The 19,213-nt window shown below is 33.9% G+C and overlaps 1 protein-coding gene across 4 annotated transcripts; it reads right to left on the reverse strand.

Annotated features, from left to right (window-relative positions):
- Window positions 1–1,322: 1,322 nt before the first annotated feature.
- On the reverse strand, window positions 1,323–7,901 carry LOC144555172 (uncharacterized). 4 transcript variants are annotated; one of them, XM_078303412.1, is made up of 11 exons: window positions 7,744–7,901; window positions 6,850–6,982; window positions 6,573–6,755; window positions 6,383–6,494; window positions 6,270–6,297; window positions 6,143–6,168; window positions 5,583–5,617; window positions 5,345–5,497; window positions 2,752–5,174; window positions 2,108–2,182; window positions 1,323–1,665 (listed from the first exon to the last, which is right to left on the reverse strand). In XM_078303412.1, exons 2-11 carry the CDS (start codon window positions 6,912–6,914, stop codon window positions 1,598–1,600), a joined length of 3,168 nt encoding a protein of 1,055 aa, XP_078159538.1. In that variant the 5' UTR covers window positions 6,915–6,982; window positions 7,744–7,901; the 3' UTR covers window positions 1,323–1,597. The 4 variants fall into 4 exon arrangements, with proteins under 4 accessions (XP_078159538.1, XP_078159536.1, XP_078159539.1 ...); XM_078303410.1 differs by having other exon boundaries at window positions 6,134–6,168; XM_078303413.1 differs by lacking the exon at window positions 7,744–7,901 and adding an exon at window positions 7,324–7,658.
- Window positions 7,902–19,213: the final 11,312 nt, after the last annotated feature.

The following is a 19,213-nucleotide window of genomic DNA, read 5'->3' on the forward strand; positions in this document are numbered from 1 at the left end:
TTTAATGGTAAAATAAATATTTTCTGTGTGGGAGGTCACAAGTTCGAAATCAGATTATGAAATCTTTTGCTCACCTGATATAAAAGAGAGCCATTAATAGGTAAGATTAAGGTTAATTTTAAAAAATATTATCATGCTTAATTTTGTATTATTTGCATTTCTAAATCTTAAAATAAGATTAATTAGATAAGTAGATACCGATGTTAGAGCTTTGATCGGTATCTAAAATCAGGCTTACTCGTGGCTCGGCTCGTTTCTAACAGGAGACGAGTTCGAGCTTTGCCTCGCTCAGCTTAGCTCGACCAGATAATCAGAACCCAGAAGCCATTGTTTCTCAAGGCCGTTAACGGTGAACCTCAATCACACAGAGAAACCTAGTATAAACGATTGCCAAGAAAAAAGGCCCAACAACATGGTACGGCCTGTTAACGCCCAACAAAATACACAAAGTATCACTCGTTAGTCATTTAAGTTTTGTAAGGGATTTGATTTCCCAAAAAAAAGTTTTGTTTGGGATATCTATGGTACAGAGCCAATTCATAAGCCTCATCGTTAAGACAAGTAGACCAGTAGATAATTAGTTCAACCGAACCACGCGAGGGCAGCAAATGCAGGTAACAAAGTTAATTTTTACGTGACGGAATTCGTAACAAAATTACTACACTACAGTATGTGAGATTCAAGTTGCTTTCACCTTCATCCCTATATTATGAGTGAGACTATGGTAATATGCATTTATATTTTTATTTTCAGAGTTTAAATAGACAATCCGAATGATTAAACATAACCTTCAATTTTCATGTGAGTGAAAATAAACTTGTAGACTAAATTTTATATTTTTATATAGAAAAATTACTATTATTTAAATAATAAATCACTGATTTTGAATGGTCTAAAATTTTCAAATCAAGTGATTTTATTTCTATTTAAATAAACAGTAAAAAAATATAAAATTTAATTTGAAAATATATTTTAATATGAAGATATTGTTCATATCAACTGTGTAGACTTTGAAAACGAAGATACAAGTCCATAACACAGATCATTGTGTCATATGCATATTACCATAGCCTCACTCTTATATTATTATCTCCCGTGCCTTCTTTTTCTATATATATAACGAGTACCTGTCTACCTGATGTATATAAAAAAAGGATAGAAAACAAAAACCAAAAACTATTGAAAAACAAAACAAAAAGAGAACGACATTCCCTATTTTCTTTCTCAATATTATTTGTACGGAAAATGTCAAGTTACCGAACATTTCTAACAGGGTTACGCTGCTTGCATTAGAAAAGAAGCGGACAAAAGAAAATCTAAAAATTCTGTTAAATGTTAGTACTGCAATCCTGCCCAAAAGTACATGGAAACGTTAAAATATCAAATTTTAACAAATTTACATCGGCATACACTCTTACATTATATATCTTTCAATAAACAGACAAAAGCCGAAGAAACAAACAGTATATCAAAGGGCAACCGAGAAGCTTCATCCTAGACATAAACCTCACACCAACCTCAATCTACATATTTTGGTGGTAACTATTAAAACTTCACATAATTTCCTAGTATTTAAAAAAAAATTCAGACATGCTATCTATCTCGGCTTCGTTTCATTAGATTTGTTGCTCCTAAAGTTTGAAAGGGAGAAGAAGGATCTTGATGCTGGTGAAAAACAACAGAAGAAAATTAAGTAGAATAACAAGAAAAAGCTGCTGCAATGTGTGCCAAGTATTTCAGACTAGTTGCAGATATCACCCAACTTACTCATGCAACTAACAAACCCAGTCTAATTGTGTTAATAGCAAAAAAATATCGAATGATCAAACTTGTTAACTCTATCAAAATATTAACCTTGCCCTCACTAAAAAAATTTACTCAAAAACCAATTGTTTTATAACTACTTGATATTGAATTAGAATATCAATAATGAAGTTTTTTAGTTTGATTATATTTTAATTTGGGTCTATAACAGATCTTTCTATCATCCAATTTGGTCATTTGCAACAGGCTGAAAGCTTTTGGCGTGAGTTGCAAAAATTAGAACATTAACTCTGGTTAAGAAAGAACAGATTAAAAAGTATTTTGAATATTAGAAAACAGTTACCTTTGGTTGATGAAGTATTCCCTTCACGCAACTTATCTGAGCTCAAGGAGTTTAGGTTTATACCGTTTGATTGAGCTAAATAAAAGAATGCCAAAGATTTACAAATCAATAAAAACTTTCTCAGCATATGAATGTTCTTAAATAATTCCACATGGATGCTGTACTAACCAGTCCATGATCCAATTAACAAAGGCTGTGTTCAAGCATGGGTTTAAAAAGAAATGTCTTTTCACAAATTACACATAACCATCCACCAAAGTTGCCAATAAGAACCCAACAATTTCTATTTTTGCAAGATAGTAACAATTTACTTAATCAGCTTTGACTGTTTTTCTCTTCCTCTTTTTTTTTTTCTGAGATCCTGACATTTTTGTCTTTGACTCAACTTTAATGATGGTAAAATTTGGACTTGGAGAAAGGACAACTTATTGGAAACTCATGGAAATTGTCAAATTGTAGATCTTCTCAAAAGCACATAAGGTATCTTATTTGCAAATATCTTGAATAAAGTTTGTATTTTGCTTGCAGAAAGAAGAAATTATAAATGTTATATTGGCAAATATCATAATTTTGGTTGCTCAGGTTATTTTTAATGAATACAGAACTAGAATGTCATTTATTCAAGTTCCACAGAAGTATCATACCTGAAGAGATGGTGTTAGTCTTTCCACTACCGATTCCTCTCTTATTTGTAAAGCCGCCATCAAAGCTCTCACTCAAAAAACCCCTCTGCAGGCCATGCCCCCGGATTTGAACTGGGCCCGCATTCCTTCCAGCGGCTCCTTTGTATTCCTCCACATCATCCTCCCCTTCAGATAAAACTGAAGGACTGGCCCACCCATTTGAATTTGCCTCTCCTTTGTTACTGCTAGTACTATTATTGTTACTCTTTCTGGCAAATTTCAATAACCTCTTAAAGCCTTTTGGTGAATCCTTTTGGAAAACTAAAGCTGGTGGGTTCTCTGCATTACCCCACTCGATAATTTCGGGTTCATGTGTGTCAGCTTGTAGCATTTGGGATAAAGAATGGCGGATTTTAGGGCTGGAGGATAGGGCTGGCTCCATGACAGTGTCAGTAGGGCAGGCTTCAGGTGATTGTTCTCCAATTTCAGAAATCACTTCAGCCTCCAACTGGTTAGCTTCCTCCACCCATGCAGCTGATGAGATGCCCAAGTCATCCTCTGTCTGAACCTCAGTGGGAGTGATGATACCATGGGAAGAATCAGGAAAGCTACTCTCGGTCACTTCTAAATGCACTTCCACTATGTTCTCCATTTCTTTCACATTTGGCTCGTCGTTAGGTGAGACTTTTACCTCTGTATCATGGTCATTTTTTGGTGGAGCAAGATTAACCTCAGGTACTCCAGTAGGTGCCATAGAAGAAGGCATATCTTTCTCTTGGGACTGTCTAAGAGATTTCACACTGTCCTTTGGGGAGGGGACAGTAGCAGAAACTTTAGCCTTTGCTGGCACCGGGCTTTTCTTCAAAGACGGTTTAGATTCCAATGGTACCACACTGCTCTTTTTAGTGACCTTGTTGTACAAACTTGGCTTGGCCGGTGGACAAGACTCATCTACCAAAGAAGATGAATTTTTCGGTTTGGCAACTCTACTTGTTTTCACCACTGTCTTCGGCTTTTTCTCTTCTTGTCCTTTTACAGGTAATTTTGGGCCAGTTGTGCTTTCCTTACTGGTTTTAATGGGTTTTGAGGTTTTGAGGTTAGGCTGGGCTGGAGGTGTAACCTGTGGCTGTGGCTTACGCCTGCTGATTGGTGTATTACTATTGGTACTACTATTTAAAGCAGTACTGTTTTTACTTTTCTGGGAGGAATTTGATTTTGTTGTAACTGGACCAGTGGACCAAGAGCTGCGAGTAGATGGCAGTGGGGATGCTCTTGGAGATGCTTTTCTAGAAGAAGCTGGCGTTGCTGCCTTCAAGGCTTCTTTTTTGGGTGCAACTAGAGGAGATGAACTTCTCCTTGGTTGCCTCTGCTGGGGAATTGGTGAGATTTTCTTTTCTTTAACAGCACCGGCTTTTTTAGAAATAGATGCCGGCTTGTTGACGGTCTCTTGCACTTGTTTGGCAACTCGTTTTACAGTATTCTGACCTTTAAGTTTTGCATCTCTTTTCTCCTTGTACTGACTATAGTGATCTCCTTTCTGATCATTAGGTTTTGAACCCACCAACCCGTATTTACCAGGTTTGCTACCCATCATTTTCAGAAGCATTTCATTAAGCTCAGCTTCCTTTTGACGATTCCACTCGGCTGAAGCCAACGCTTTGTCACTAAACTCCTCATGTTGAGACTTCATTTCTTCTGTGGTGACACTCACTGGATCCTCCATTTCTCCCTCTTCCAGTGCCAGTTTGTCAGATCGGTTCTCAATCTCAGCCTTCACCACTTCCTCCACCTTCTCATCCCTCTCAGGAAGCAAATTGGTAGAATCATTTTTATCAGAAACCAAATCAGTAGAAGAATTCTGACTAGTACATGATTCTCCCATACCAGAACTCCATCTACGCAAAACTGCTTTATTGGCACCAACAAACCCAAAGGTTTTCTTTTTACTACCATCGCCACCCTCATCCTTCTGCTTGCACTCAAAAAGACTAATTGCATCTTTAACACTTATCCTTGTGACATTAACTTCAGTTTTTTTAGTTGACCGGTTATCACCCTCTTCACCACTGTCATCTGGGCCTTGGTCATAGGTTGACCTGTCTCTACCGGAGAAATAGCTGAGACTCTTAATGGCAATAGCTTGTGCCCTGCGGGACCCAGAACGCCCAATCTGAACTCTTCTCATTGGAGAGGCTGATCGTCTAGGGGATGGGGCCCGTATGACAGGACGGCTTCTTTCTGCCATGGTTTCAGATTCTTCAGCACCAGAAGTGCTTCTCTCTTCTTCACTCTCAGTAGAGCTTTCACGCTCAACCTGTGCTATTTTGGCTGGGGACACACCAGTTGTATTAATCCGCCTGATGGCACATTCAGATTGGTTACTGCTGTTTTGTTCACTAGGATGATGGTTTAGGATTGTTTTTAGATTCTTGGATATGGAATCCCTGAAAGGCATAAAACAAAAGAGTAGCATCTGTCAGCAAAGACTTCCTCTCCAATTGGTACCAGTACATTATCAATTGTAAAAGAAGCTAATATTCTAATACGCGTTGCTGTGGCAAATCAGCACAACAGATTACAACTCAAGAGAACTGGTGAAAGTAAGGAAAAGTACCTCAAATCAGGTGTGCAAAAATGATGAACAAATGAACTAAGATAGGATAACTCCTCCGGGGATATATTAGAGCCTATGGCCCCACTGAAAACTACTGCCACTTCCTCATTTAATGCTGTGAGTCTCAAATCTAGGGCTCGAATTAACTCGTTCCTGTGAGAAAAAAAATGTTAGTTGATAGCGCAGACAAGAATCAATGAGAAAATTAAAAATGGAAATACAGAAGAGAGATACTTACTTTGTTGCTTCTGATGTAACAGTCCTAGCATTTACCTAGAATAATATAAAACATTGGGGAATCACAAATTAGGAAATGTTGACCCATAAATCTATGAAAATCAACTTAACCCAGTGCCTAGGTAACAACCAGAGATTGTCTAGATTGCACTATGCCCTTTGAAAATAAAACAAGCTAAATTTGCAGAAAACTATTACAGCTGATATGAGAACTAGTCTTTGGTCTAGTGGCAAAGGCACATGATCTCTATGTAAGAGGTCATGGGTTCGAAACCCGGATGGGGGAAATCCTTTGTTATAATAACAAGGGTATTAAATTGTTGGGTGGCTTGACCTCCAACCTTTACTAAAAAAAAAAAACTATTGCAGCTGATATGACCTCATTCCCATTTGCTGTTGTTCAGAGAGGTAGAATGACAAAAAACAGTAGATAAATTTAAATCCGGTCATTCTTACAGAGCATCTTTTACTGTTTACTGACTCTAACAGATATGTGTGGCGTGTTTAAACAATAATCGCAATAGAATAACAAATGTTCAAAGAAGAATTTACTTGCTGTACCATCCCCACATTATCCAAGAAGCCACCTGACACAGCAAAACAACAGAAGTTTAATTAAAATAAATGGCAAACAAAAAGGAAAAAAAAAAAAAGCATTACGAGATCAGAAAGTAAGAGTTGAATATACCTGAGATTCCACCAAGGCGATTTTGTTCCTATAGATCAGAAAGGAAATCAGAAAACTAGAAAAGCTCACACATCGCTAATCTTCGTTTTGCAAAAAAAAAAAAATTTAAGTACCTTTGAATAAAGAGAGAGATGGAACTTTCTAGTTTCTTCCAGCTGAGACATCTCATTTAGGATTCCACCAATAGATTTCAGCATCTCAGGCGAATTTACTGCATGCAAAAATCTGAAAAAAAAAACTCAAATTTCGTATCAAATAGAAAAAAAAATAATATAAGATGATTTAAAAAACTACAGTATCTACCTCAAGAGAGTGGATTTGTTGAACCAAGGCGAGGCAGTAACATCATTTGACTGCAGCTTGAATGTACCATTTGTTGAGTTTGATTTAATCATCTTTGCATCTGTTAGAAGCAGTGCTAATGGATCAAGGGGTCCAGAAACAAGCTTCTCTCTTTCACCCTTGCAACAAGCTATTGCATCGTATCTGTCGATAAATAATATTTAATGCAATTTACATTAACAAGCACAAAAGGAGATCAAATTTAACAATAACAACCACTAGTTATTTCATGAGCTACCTGTTTTGGACTGACGATGTCTGAAAAATAACATAATCAAGTAGTGTGTCTAATTCTCTCTCCATTTTCAAGTGTTAAAGAAAGAAGAATTAACTCTTGAAGGGCGCTAATCCATACTCAACAATAGATAAACCTAATTAATAAACAAAAAATAGCATTAATCAGAGGATCAAGTCATATTGACTTCAATCTAAAGCAGGAGAAAAGAAATTATTTAATTATCCATGCCAAAAGCAAAGCAAAAACAAAAACTATTTATGATATTCTTTTTCAATTAAATGCAGGAGGCTCACAAATCAGTGAATATAAAAGCAGCGATGAATTAACACTCATAATAGCACCATTACTTTCAGCTTTTAGTATAACAGATTACATGCATTAAATAAAACACGTGATGAGCATTTACTTTATTATTCTCAAATTTCTTTTAAGCGATTCTTGACAGATAGAACTACGATGGGTAGCTATACCAACCTCAGGCGAGATTATAATACCATAGATCACAAGTGGAACAAAATGCTCCATGCTAGAAGCACAAAGGAACCCAGCAAAAACCACAAAAATTTCCAATCCGCACTTTAAACTGCAGCATTCACAGCATAAATTATAAAACCAAAACCCTTTTATTGGAGAAGCCTTTCGATTAAAGCACACCCGGATCTCAAACCACTGAACATCGATCAATAAAGAATAAATTCGACAATCTTTACTGAAATTTCCTAAGATCTAATTCTCAATTGCTCGATTCTTCAATCAAGAAACGACAAAAAGACAATATTTGTAAGAAAACAAGTCCCACAACCGACAACATTGGGCTTCTCTACTGAATACTCGAAGATTAAAAAAAACAAAAAGCAAACAAAAGACCGTTTAAAATATGTTTGAAATATTTACCAGATCCGGCTAAAGAAACCCTAGTTCGCAGTCATCCAGTTCTTTCTTCTCTTCGGAATTCGGAAACAAATTACTGTACCAAAATACTTTAACAGAATTGATTTAAAGAATATTATAAACTTTTTAGTGAGAGGGAGTGCAGTGAGGTAAGACGAGAGAGAGAGAGAGAGAGTGTGTGTGTGAGTAGGACTATTAATGGTTATGACCCCGATGCCTATGAATTCAGGTCAAGTGCAGTACCGCACCAAGTAGAATGAGATCTTAGTTGTTCGTTTTAATCCGACACGAATCTTAAAACAGACTACATATTCTAAACAGGTATTGATGCACCAAGTAGAATGAGATCTTAGTTGTTCGTTTTAATCCGACACGAATCTTAAAACAGACTACATATTCTAAACAGGTATTGATGTGACATTTGCCCGGCTGGAAGTATTGTACCCAGTCCAGTGCTGTATATAGAATTCATGCCTCATTGGCACTACAGATACAGTTATTCACGGTTTTGCCACTGGTCCTTTTTATACAAACAAGCAACCTGCGTCGGTTACTCGTGATCGTGACCTTTCGTTGCTCTATGGCATTATTGTCCCACATGTCATTAATCCCAAGCCTCTTTGTCGGACGGTTTGCACACCTCGTAAGCCAAATGCAATCTAAACGGTCAAGTCTAAATCGGACGATTACAGGGGAGACTCCAATCGGGCACTCTATTTGGAGAGGATCCTATTCATTAGCCTCTAGGAGTAGTTAGTTTGAACTTTGAAGAAAAACCGCTTTTTTATACAGACCCCCCTTATTAAATATATTATTGAACTTCCACGAGACCACTACTTTTTACCCGATTACCCGGATCCGACCCGGAACCGATCCGAATCCGATTAATTTGAATAGGGTATGGTTTAAAAAATATAACATGTTAAATTATGGGTACAGTTACAAAATTAATAATTTAATATCCGATTCGGATCCGAACCGAAACCGATACTGTAATGGATAGGATATGGGTTTCATTTAATTATCCTACCCATAACATAACCCGACCCAATACCCGTATAAATACCCGATAAAATATATATTAATAACTATTAATATATAAAAATACAACTTTACATATTAATTTTTGCATAAGCCGTGGTGAGCCCAGTACTTTTTCACAACTTGAATGTGAGAAAATATAATGCAGTCACATGTTCGCTATGTTTATATACACAAATGGATGCCAAATTTATTCCTTCCATAACAACCACATTAATTTTTTAAATAAAATATATTGCTATGAATACATCCTTCAATATTTGCTTTAATATCATTTGCATAATAATGAAAATTTATTGCTCTCTTATTGATATGTCTTTTCTACAAATTATTAGTATTCCATTTATAGATTTTTTGAACCATAGAAAAGGAAATCATCATCTTCAATATTTTACTTTCTAAAAATTATATTTATTCTTCAATATTTTTATTTTCAAAAGTTATTTCTCTCCATCCTCCTGAATTCAAAAGCTATTAGCAAAAAACTTTTCAATATTTTTTGTTACACCATGAGTACTCCAAACAATCAACAATCAAATTCTGAAAATAATACTACGAAAGTTCCACAAAATATTATAAAGACTCTAATGAGAAAAAAGTAAAAAATTTGTAGTATGGAAGGAGTACTTGCATATGTTGAATCAATGTGACAGTATTTTTTAATTAGATAGATAACTAATAATCTAGAGTTATTATTTTTATTGTGTTATGTAGCATGATATATTTTATTATTTATGAACAAGATCAATAGTATAATTTTTATTTTGCAGTAATTTTTAATTTATATTATAATGATTTATTATATGAGATGTTTAAGAAATTATTATATTTAAATGTAAATGATTTTTCAAATGCTTTGGAGTTGTGACATATACCCGCTCTGGATCCGGAACCGCCCCGTATCTGAACTGAATCCGATAATCTACAAACAAGTTATGGGTATCTATCTATTCGGAATCGAAAGACTGGACCCGAAATATCTACGAGTAGATAGGTATCCGGATCCGAATCCGACCCAATTTGAAACAAATAAGTATATGGATCGAAATTCGGACCCTAACACTTTTAGGGTACGGATCCAAATAAAATAGTATCCGGATCCGATCCGACCCGATAGCACCTCTAACCAGACTCTGTCGGCCTCACCGAGGATTATTTTTTAACAAAAATCTTTCAAATCTACTATCAGCACCGTTGATTTTTTTTTCTGCAAAAAAAACAACTTCACCATTGGTTCGATGGAGGAAGGGGAAAACTCTGTCTACCATAGTAAGACTGTGCTTCACACAAAGAAGGTGAAACATTATTAATGAAAAGTGAAGGAAAAAGATAGGGATAAAGAAGCAGCAATTTTGTTTCGTCTACACTTTATAATTCAGAGGTGAAAGGATCGCTAACTATTTCTTTATATTTTGAACTTATTTCATCTCTGTTCCCCTTCTCTCTTGTCCGTTCACCTTTAAATTACACATCCCTTCTACTCCAATCTCTTCCCCTCCCTTTACGTACCTCTAACTGGAGCAGGTCCTAATGGTTCGGTAGACTAACTTTTTTAACTTGGTCTCATCAAAATTTCTCCACCTCAACAACAGTTCGGTAGACCTCATTTTAAAGAGAAGAAAAGAGAAAAAGAGAGAAAAAGAAAGAGGGGTCTGATAGAAAATTTTCAAATAAAAGACCCCTCCAAACTACGATTCGGTGGACATCTTGAGTGGAATTTTATATGACTTATAATTTGGTTGGGTCTAAAATTTGTTCTACTGAACCATTGATGCAGTTGATAAATCTATTTTCAGAGCTGTTTTTTGTAATTTGGTGCTCCTTCATTCAATAGAGCTAACCTTGGGTTGCTCCACTATTATTAATCTTAGGTGATCCAAACACAAATTAGAAAATTGGGTTAGCTCAAGAATAGCTCTATTCTACTAACCCATAGAAATGGTGGGTTAGCAAGAATAGAGTTAGTGGAGTTAGTGATACTAATAAAAAAATAGTTTTCATTTCTCTCAATTAGAGTTAATTTAAATATTAAATTAGCATTAAATAAAATATTTGATTAAATATTAAATGTAATATAATATTAATTTAAATAATAGATTAATATTGAATAAATATAATATCAAATTAGATTAATATAAGATAAATGTTAGATTAAATATAATATAATATTAAATTAAATGTTAAATATAATATAACATTAGTTTAAATATTAGATTAGTATCAAATACATATAATATCATATTAGATTAGTATTAAATAAAATATAATATTAGTTTAAATATTATATTAGTATTATATAATATTAGATTAGATTAGTATTAAATAAAATATTAGTTAAAATATTACTTGTAGTATAATATTAATTTAAATATTATATTAGTATTAAATAAATATAATATTAATTTTAAATTTAATGTAATATAATATTAGTTTAAATGTTAAATATAATATAATATTATTTTAAATGTTAAATGTAATATAATATTATATTAGTATTAAATAAATATAATATCATATTAGATTAGTATTAAATTAAATATTAGATTTGTATTAAATAAAATATTAAATTAGTATTAAATAAATATCATATAATATCATATTAGATTAGTATTAAATAAAATATTACATTAGTATTAAATAAAATGTTAGATTAGTATTAAAAAATTTCAACTTAAATGTAATATAATATTAGTTTAAATATTAGACTAGTTTAATAATTATTTTATTCATCCCTCCATCGCTATTCTACATATACAATCCAAACAATATTTTTACTAACCCGAATAGTTCAAAGTTAGCGCTATTCTCAAACCAATCGGATTAGCACTATTCTCAACTACTAACCCAAAAATCGCTATTCTTGCACAATCCAAACATACCCTTTATATTTTGAACTTATTTCATCTCCGTTCCCCTTCTCTCTTATCCGTTCACCTTTAAATTACACATCCCTTCTCCTCCAATCTCTTCCCCTCCCTTCACGTACCTCTAACTGGAGCAGGTCCTAATGGTTCGATAGACTAACTTTTTTAACTTGGTCTCATCAAAATTTCTCCACCTCAACAATAGTTCGGTAGACCTCATTTTAAAGAGAAGAAAAGAGAGAGAGAAAAAAAAGAGGGGTATGACAGAAAATTTTCAAATAAAAGATCCCTCCAATCTACGATCCGGTGGACATCTTGAGTGGAATTTTATATAACTTATAATTTGGTTGGATTTAAAATTTGTTCTACTGAACCATTGATGCGGTGGATAAATATATTTGCAGTCTCCAGAGCTGTTTTTTGTAATTGGTGCTCCTTCATTCAAAGAATTTTAATTCTATTTAAAAAAAAATCCAAGTGATAATTTTTTTTTTTTCAATAGTTTATTTGTCTTGCAACAGAGACAGATTACCAATATTCAGCGATTTAAATTTTGTTTAATTACAAACGAACGAATCATATATATTTTGAATAAATCGACAATAAGTTTTGATTGTGAATTTAATCATTTTCTTTGTGACAGTTTGCTTGCATACATCCATGCCGACGATGCCGTAATGTTGCTATTGCAATCATTTGTTATCTTGTCGTCTTTAATGCTTTTAGTAACAACTTGTTTGATATTAGTTGGAGTGTGTTTTATATAGAGTTTGACTAGTATAACATCAGTGTCATTTCAGCCTATATAACACTAACTCTAAAACCTATCAAATCGACTTCGAACGACTAATTCAAACCGTTCAAACCGATTTACATTATGAGTGATGCGTTTATATACAATTTTTTTTTTATATTTTCGAATTATTTTAGTATCAAATCAAGCGGTAAAAATATTAAAAAATTAATGTATTAAAATTAACTTAAAAACTCACATATTTGACCGCTTTACTTAATACTAAATAAATTCGAAAAGTTATAAATTTTGCATGTAAATGCACAACTAATGAAGTAGATCGGTTTGGATTCACCATTTGAAGTCGATTTGATAGGTTTTAGAGTTGGTGTTATATAAGTTAAAATAACATTAATGTTATATTAGCGAAACTCTTTTATATATTTCTCTTTCCTTATTAGGATCGATTATATCTCCATATCAGTTCTTAAATGAAACTCACAAAATTTGCAAAATCTCACAAGCCACAAGGTATGGATTTGATACATTTTTACCTCATGGCAGTTGGGATCCAACGGATCAAACGTGTTGCGATCCAATTAAGAGTGTTCATTATCTTGTTCGGATTAAATTTATAATGTCCTGTTAAATTTCCGTTCATTTTGCATAAATATAAACAGAATGACCAAATATGAATTTTTTTAATGAAACTTTAAATCAGACAACCAAGTATGAATTTTTTTTATATGTGTTAATTAACGGATATAACTTACAAATTACTCCATTAATCTTCGTGCGGAAGCGGATCTTAAGAGCGTAGCAGTATTACTAGTTCTGCAAGAAATCACAAACCGAAGTCGGAAGCCTTGCGTTTTTCACAGCCTAAAACCTTCAAGCGTTTAATAGAGTATTTCTGATGCTCTCTATCTTTTCTCTCTTTCTTGGCATACACTGTTTTCGTTCTTAGATTGAGAGAAGAGACAGAAGGATATGGTTTATATAAAAAACAATGGACCTCTTCATAAAGGGTCAGCACCTCTTCATAACGGGTAAGATTGTGAATTCGGGTTTCCCATAACGAACGTACTAATTAATAAATCCAACCACCCGTAATCGATTGATATAGATAGTAATTTGATAATTTATGCACTGATGTGGATGACATTAAAATATTATTGCAATATTTACTAATGTCTCGGTTCAGTCCAATTTTTTTTTTTCAATTATTGGTAATATATTTTTAATATTTACTACATTACAATACTTCATTGTGTTGTATAACACTGTTGTATGTTGAGTATTTTGTATACGTGATTTTTGGGTCAATTCAATTTTAAATTTTTATCCAACATTCAGTTTTTTATTGGTTGCAAGCATACAACCTCTCGGAATAATATCAGGGTCGAATACAAGAACAACGGAAAGCAATAACAATTACTAATTTAATTTAACTTTTAAAAAAGGTGCAGGTAAAAGTTAGGGGTTTGTTCGCAATTGGTTCAGTTTTGGGCTCAATGCCTGAGTTGGTTGTAAATTAATTTAAATAAAACAAAGTAATTAAAAGGTTGTTTAGAACGAGATTGGAAAAGTCTAGGACTACGGCTCACTATCCGAATCAACTATTCTACCTACTCAGTTGGTCAATCATGTTTGTGTAATTGTAGTTCCTAATTCTAATATTATGTCAAGGACTTCACGTTTATTTCTTCGTCACTTGACAACTTGTCTTAATCGGTTTGGACTTCACGTTTAGTTTTTCGTCACAAGTTGATCAAGATGTTGGTTCCGACTAGTTTGGTTATTCTCAACTACCAATACTTCACGTTTAGTTTTTCGTGACCGGTAATGATTATATCATATAAATCTAATATATTGTCTAGACTTCATGTTTAGTTTTTCACCATAGACAATTAACTATTGTACTTGTGGTGCGGAGTGGTATTGAACCAAAGTGGGACTAATACCAATCCCTAAGGTTAATTCATTGCTACTATACCCGGTATCAAGTACTAATGAATCTCCATTTCAACTAAAATGAGATAGCCTTATGTACACGAATACACATTCACAAGAATAATAAAACAAGCACAAACAATTTCACAAATAATCACAATATAATTGATAACAAAACCGAGTAAGGTAGATTTTAATTAATCTATCAAGTTTTACAAGTCATCACCCTTAGAATTAAAGAGCAATTAATCTCTCATAGCAATGTAAACAACTATGCAAGACAAGAAATACACTCAAGTAGCAGAAAAGAAAGAAATATAAAGATTAAACCAATATCAAAGTCGATCTCTTGCTGCTCTTGAGAGTGCTCCACAACCCGCCAGCCTTATGTGCCTTGTTTCCTTAGGAGAGAAGAGAAGGAATGGAGAATTGTGGTGTAGAACTGTGGAAGGGGAGGTAAATATGTTCCAAGACCTCTCTGTCTCTTTAAAAGGTTCAAAATCTCATTAAGGAGGGGCATGAACAGATCAGGAAACAAATTAGGCATCATAATGAAGAAGGCAAGTTTTCAAATTAGGTGCCAGAGGAATCTCATGGCCCACTAGATACCTGATTTTCGCTTTTTTCTAGATTTGAATTTCTAAGAGCTGGTAGGTGGCGGCGAGCCAGGAGAAAGTTGTGGTTCGCCTGGACTAGGTGGCGCCCTGCCAGATTGAAGTCGTGGGTGGCCAAATGGAAGTCACAGTCCGCTAGATGAGTTGTGGGTCGCCAAACTCTCAGTTAGAATCTTTTCCTTTCTGCAGCTATGTTTCAGATGACTGGCGGCCTGCCATGTGTGTCTTGCGGTCTGCTAGCAGACAATTTGACTTATTTTATTCGTGTTATGCATAAAAACACATTCTTGTGTGTTTGCGGCATATCATTGTCTTCCATTTTTTTAGATTTGATTTTAAGAAAAAAAATATTTGGTTTGTCAAAGAAAAATTCGCTTGCTTTGACAATAGGAGCACACTATTTCAGCGCACAAGAGATCATAAGTTTGAAGCATCGTAAATTTAAATTTCTATGTGACTTACAATTGTCAAATTCGCGCTTAATTATACATAAAAATAAACCTTGTTTGTAAGTGGAGACGAAATTTCCCTCGATAATTGTTAAAATGTTCCTTTTCAAAAAAAAAATGTTAAAATGTCTCTTTTTATTCCGTTATTTTGTTAGGCTCGCAAAATTGACGGCAATAAAAAACAACAGTATTTTTGATATAAAAATGTGGAGTCTAACTAACTAACTTTTATTTAATATCATAAAAAACTTTCATTCAAATTTTGAATTCACAATTTTTCACACGGACAATATTGTCATTTGTCACCTGACTAAATACTCATTCTTAAATAACAGTAGTACTAGAAGCATCAAGTCATTATTCTTTAATAATTTAACGAGAAAATCGCAAAGGAAAATGATTTGCTCATAAGTCGTCTACAATTTTCTTGATAATTATTATTGTATTTTCTTTAATACATTGTTAGAGTTATAAAAGATTCTTTCACGTGATTCAAGCTGGACGACTCACGAATTTCAACTATTTCGTCCAAAATTAGTACAACAGTGTATAATATCAATTGATATTACAAGTACAAATAAAATCAGGCAATTAAATACTGCCTTTTTATATCAATCCAATTAGAGCATCTACATCCCTGAAACTATTAGAGTTTCTAATCTGACGTGGCAGTTTCTAATTCAGTTTCAGGGATGTGAGAGAGTTTCTTATTTAGAAACTATGTAGGAAAGTTTCTTATTAAGAAACTGTTTATAAACTCTATGTTGGTCAAATGATTGGCTCAAATTGTTTCTCCTTTTTAATTTGTTGTTGACGTTGCTTAATAGAAACTCTAAAATGAGTTTCAGGAATGTGAGAGTTAGAAACTTTATAGACCATAATTTCTAAAAATTAGTTAATAGTTATTTAGAAATCCTATTGAGTTTTAGGGATGTAGATGCTCTTAGCTACCGATCGAGTTAGTCAAGACGAACTGCTGGATGATAATATGAAGGAGGGTTCAAATATTTCTAATTTTTAATTATTTTAAATAATAAAAAATTAAAATTTATATGTTAACGTAAAATCAATAGACGTGAGTTGTATTCATAGTTACTGCGCTTATGCTCATCATCTGAGGGGCCTCGTTCTTTGAATTTGAATTTGATACGTTCGTTACATATTGTCAATAACCTTAATGACACGGACACCTCATATATTACATATTTGAACTGGATTGTCTCATATTCTGACGAAATCCGATGATCCAAATGGATGTTTGAATTTCACAAGTTTGCGCATTTGATTAAAGAATTTATATTCATTGAGTTTGTTAAGTAAATCTAATCTATTAATAAGATAAGCGAGACTTGTTTAATTATATTTTATTTGGATATTTGTTTTTGTTATGATTGTTTTATGAGATTTGATTGTTAATTTATGTGAATTATCATTTGTGTTAATTACATAATTAGTGCTTGAATTGTAGTTATCCCATTTTGGATTCGAAAAAACCAAAATTGACTAGGATCAATAAGATAGTACCCAATTATGAATGCAAATACCCTAGGTTTGAATTAGGATCTAACCAATTTGTAATCTAAGCCGGAACTACAAAGATTAAGGTTAGGGACTTGGTGAAAGACCTAACCGTGAAGTCAAACCCTAATTAGGACATCTCAAATCGAATCGGATATTGGTATGATGGACTTAATCGTGAAGTACCAATATTTGAGGAGATGAGAGACTAACAAGAGCTTATGGTCTAGGTAGCTAGGATGAATGACCTAACCGTGAAGTCCGAATTACTTAGGCACATTATTAATTCACGAAAGTGACCCTTAATGACATATTAGGTTAGAAATGTTAGTTGCAAATGCACAACCTCAACACTCTTTATGCCTTTAAATTTATTAACCTCAACACTCAAAGAAATGTTAGTTGCAAATGCACAACCTACCCTTGTACTATCCAGGTGTCGAACCACAGGGAGTATGGTAAATACTTAGCTTAAACTTTGTCAAATAAATTTCAGAAAATAAAAGAAAGTAAAGTGCAAATAAAGTAAATTGGGGGGTTTGTTCTAATAGTCCTAAGTTTGGGTTCAATACCCGAAAGAAAGGAGATTTAAACAATAGATGAAAATAAAACAAAGAAAAGAAAGATTGGTTTGCTTTCAAGTTTAGGAGATCTAGGGGTATTCGGTCTACAATTCCTTGATAATTCCATCTATTCGGTATTTGTTTAAGTTCATGTATGATTTGATGAGGTTTCTAACCTAATATGTCATTAAGGGTCACTTTCGTGAATTAATAACGTGCATAAGTTATTCGGACTTCACGGTTAGGTCCTTCACCCTAGCTACCTAGACCATAAGCTCTTGTTAGTCTCTCCTCTCCTCAAATATTGGTACTTCACGATTAAGTCCATCATACCAATATCTGATTCGATTTGAGATGTCCTAATTAGGATTTGACTTCACGGTTAGGTCATTCACCAAGTTCCTAACCTTAATCTCTCTAGTTCCGGTTTAGATTACAAATTGGTTAGATCCTAATCCAAACCTAGGGTATTTGCATTCATAATTTGGTACTATCCTATTGATCCTAATCAATTTTGGTTCTTTCAAATCCAAAACGGGATAACTACAATTCAAGCACTAATTATGTAATTAACACAAATGATAATTCACAGAAATTAACAATCAAATCCCATAAAATAATCATAACAAAAACAAATATCCAAATAAAATAGAATTAAACAAGTTCATGCATTGACCTAAACCCCTAGAGAGAGATCTACTCCCTCTTGGAGAGATCCATTACAAAAATTGACAAAAATAAGAAGAAATGAAATAAAGAAATTATTACACCCTTTCTTGGATCAAAACCCTCAATCTTGCCGATTTCTTGCTCGAATCTCCTTCTTCTCCCTCCTTGAAAAGTTTTCCTTGGCTGCATAATTTTTACGCTAAGTGTGTGTTTTATGAAAATGGACATGCACCAAGGGGGAAAGAGAGAGATGAGAGTTGTGTGTCTTGAATGGGAATGACCCCCCCCCCCCCCCCCCCCTTATAGCAAAAGACCATGCCCAATCAAAAGGCATAATTGTGGAGTTAGTGGGGTTAGTGGGTGCTATCTTTGGATTGTTTCTCACAATACCATGTCCAAGTTTGGCTGTAAAAACGCGCCCCTGGTGCGCCAAAAATAGAAAAACTGTCAAACCGTGTAATTTTGGCTGTCTGCGGGTCCAGTGGGTCCGCACTGACTCCAAGTTTCCTTTTTTAGATTCTCAGGTTGTAGATCTTCTTGTTAGCTTTCCAAAAAGTGGTCATACGTCCAAAACGGAGTTACGAGTCAAAAGTTATGGCTATTTTAAGTTCAGGCTCTAGTTCTGCGTTCTGCTACAGTGCGGTCAGGCCACCCGCACTGCTCTAGGATTTTTTTTGTGCGACCAGAGTGCGGCTGCATCGAGATCTGTGCATCCGCACGGATTTTGATGCATAACTTATTATATCTTTTTAAATTGGCGCGCGTCCAGAAATCCATCTAAGTAGTTAGTGCGGCCATATTAAAAACCGTGCGTCCGCACTAAGCATTTTTCTTCAGTTTTCTTTATTTTTCTTTATTTCTTGCAAATTAAAGTCAATGAAACGCAGTAACTTGATTCTAGATGTATTCTATTCACTTTATATTCAAAATACAAGATATTTGATGTTACTTTATGATAAAAACTAGATCGAATGTGTATATAATTTATGCTTATCATTTCTATCGAGTGAGATGACCCAGACTGTTCTTTTAACTTTGCACAAATCTCAAAGCACAAATAATATTGGCT

The sequence above is a fragment of the Carex rostrata genome, chromosome 6, assembly GCF_964058835.1.
Source record: "Carex rostrata chromosome 6, lpCarRost1.2, whole genome shotgun sequence".
NCBI classification, from domain to species: Eukaryota; Viridiplantae; Streptophyta; class Magnoliopsida; order Poales; family Cyperaceae; genus Carex; species Carex rostrata.

Coding starts and splice junctions, on each gene's coding strand:
- LOC144555172 (XM_078303410.1), bottom strand. CDS start 6,914: ATGGAGAGAGAATTAGACACACTACTTGATTATGTTATTTTTCAGACA. Junction 6,298..6,382: donor ATCTCTCTCTTTATTCAAAG/GTACTTAAATTT, acceptor TCTGATCTATAG/GAACAAAATCGCCTTGGTGG. Junction 6,169..6,269: donor TCGCCTTGGTGGAATCTCAG/GTATATTCAACT, acceptor TTGCTGTGTCAG/GTGGCTTCTTGGATAATGTG.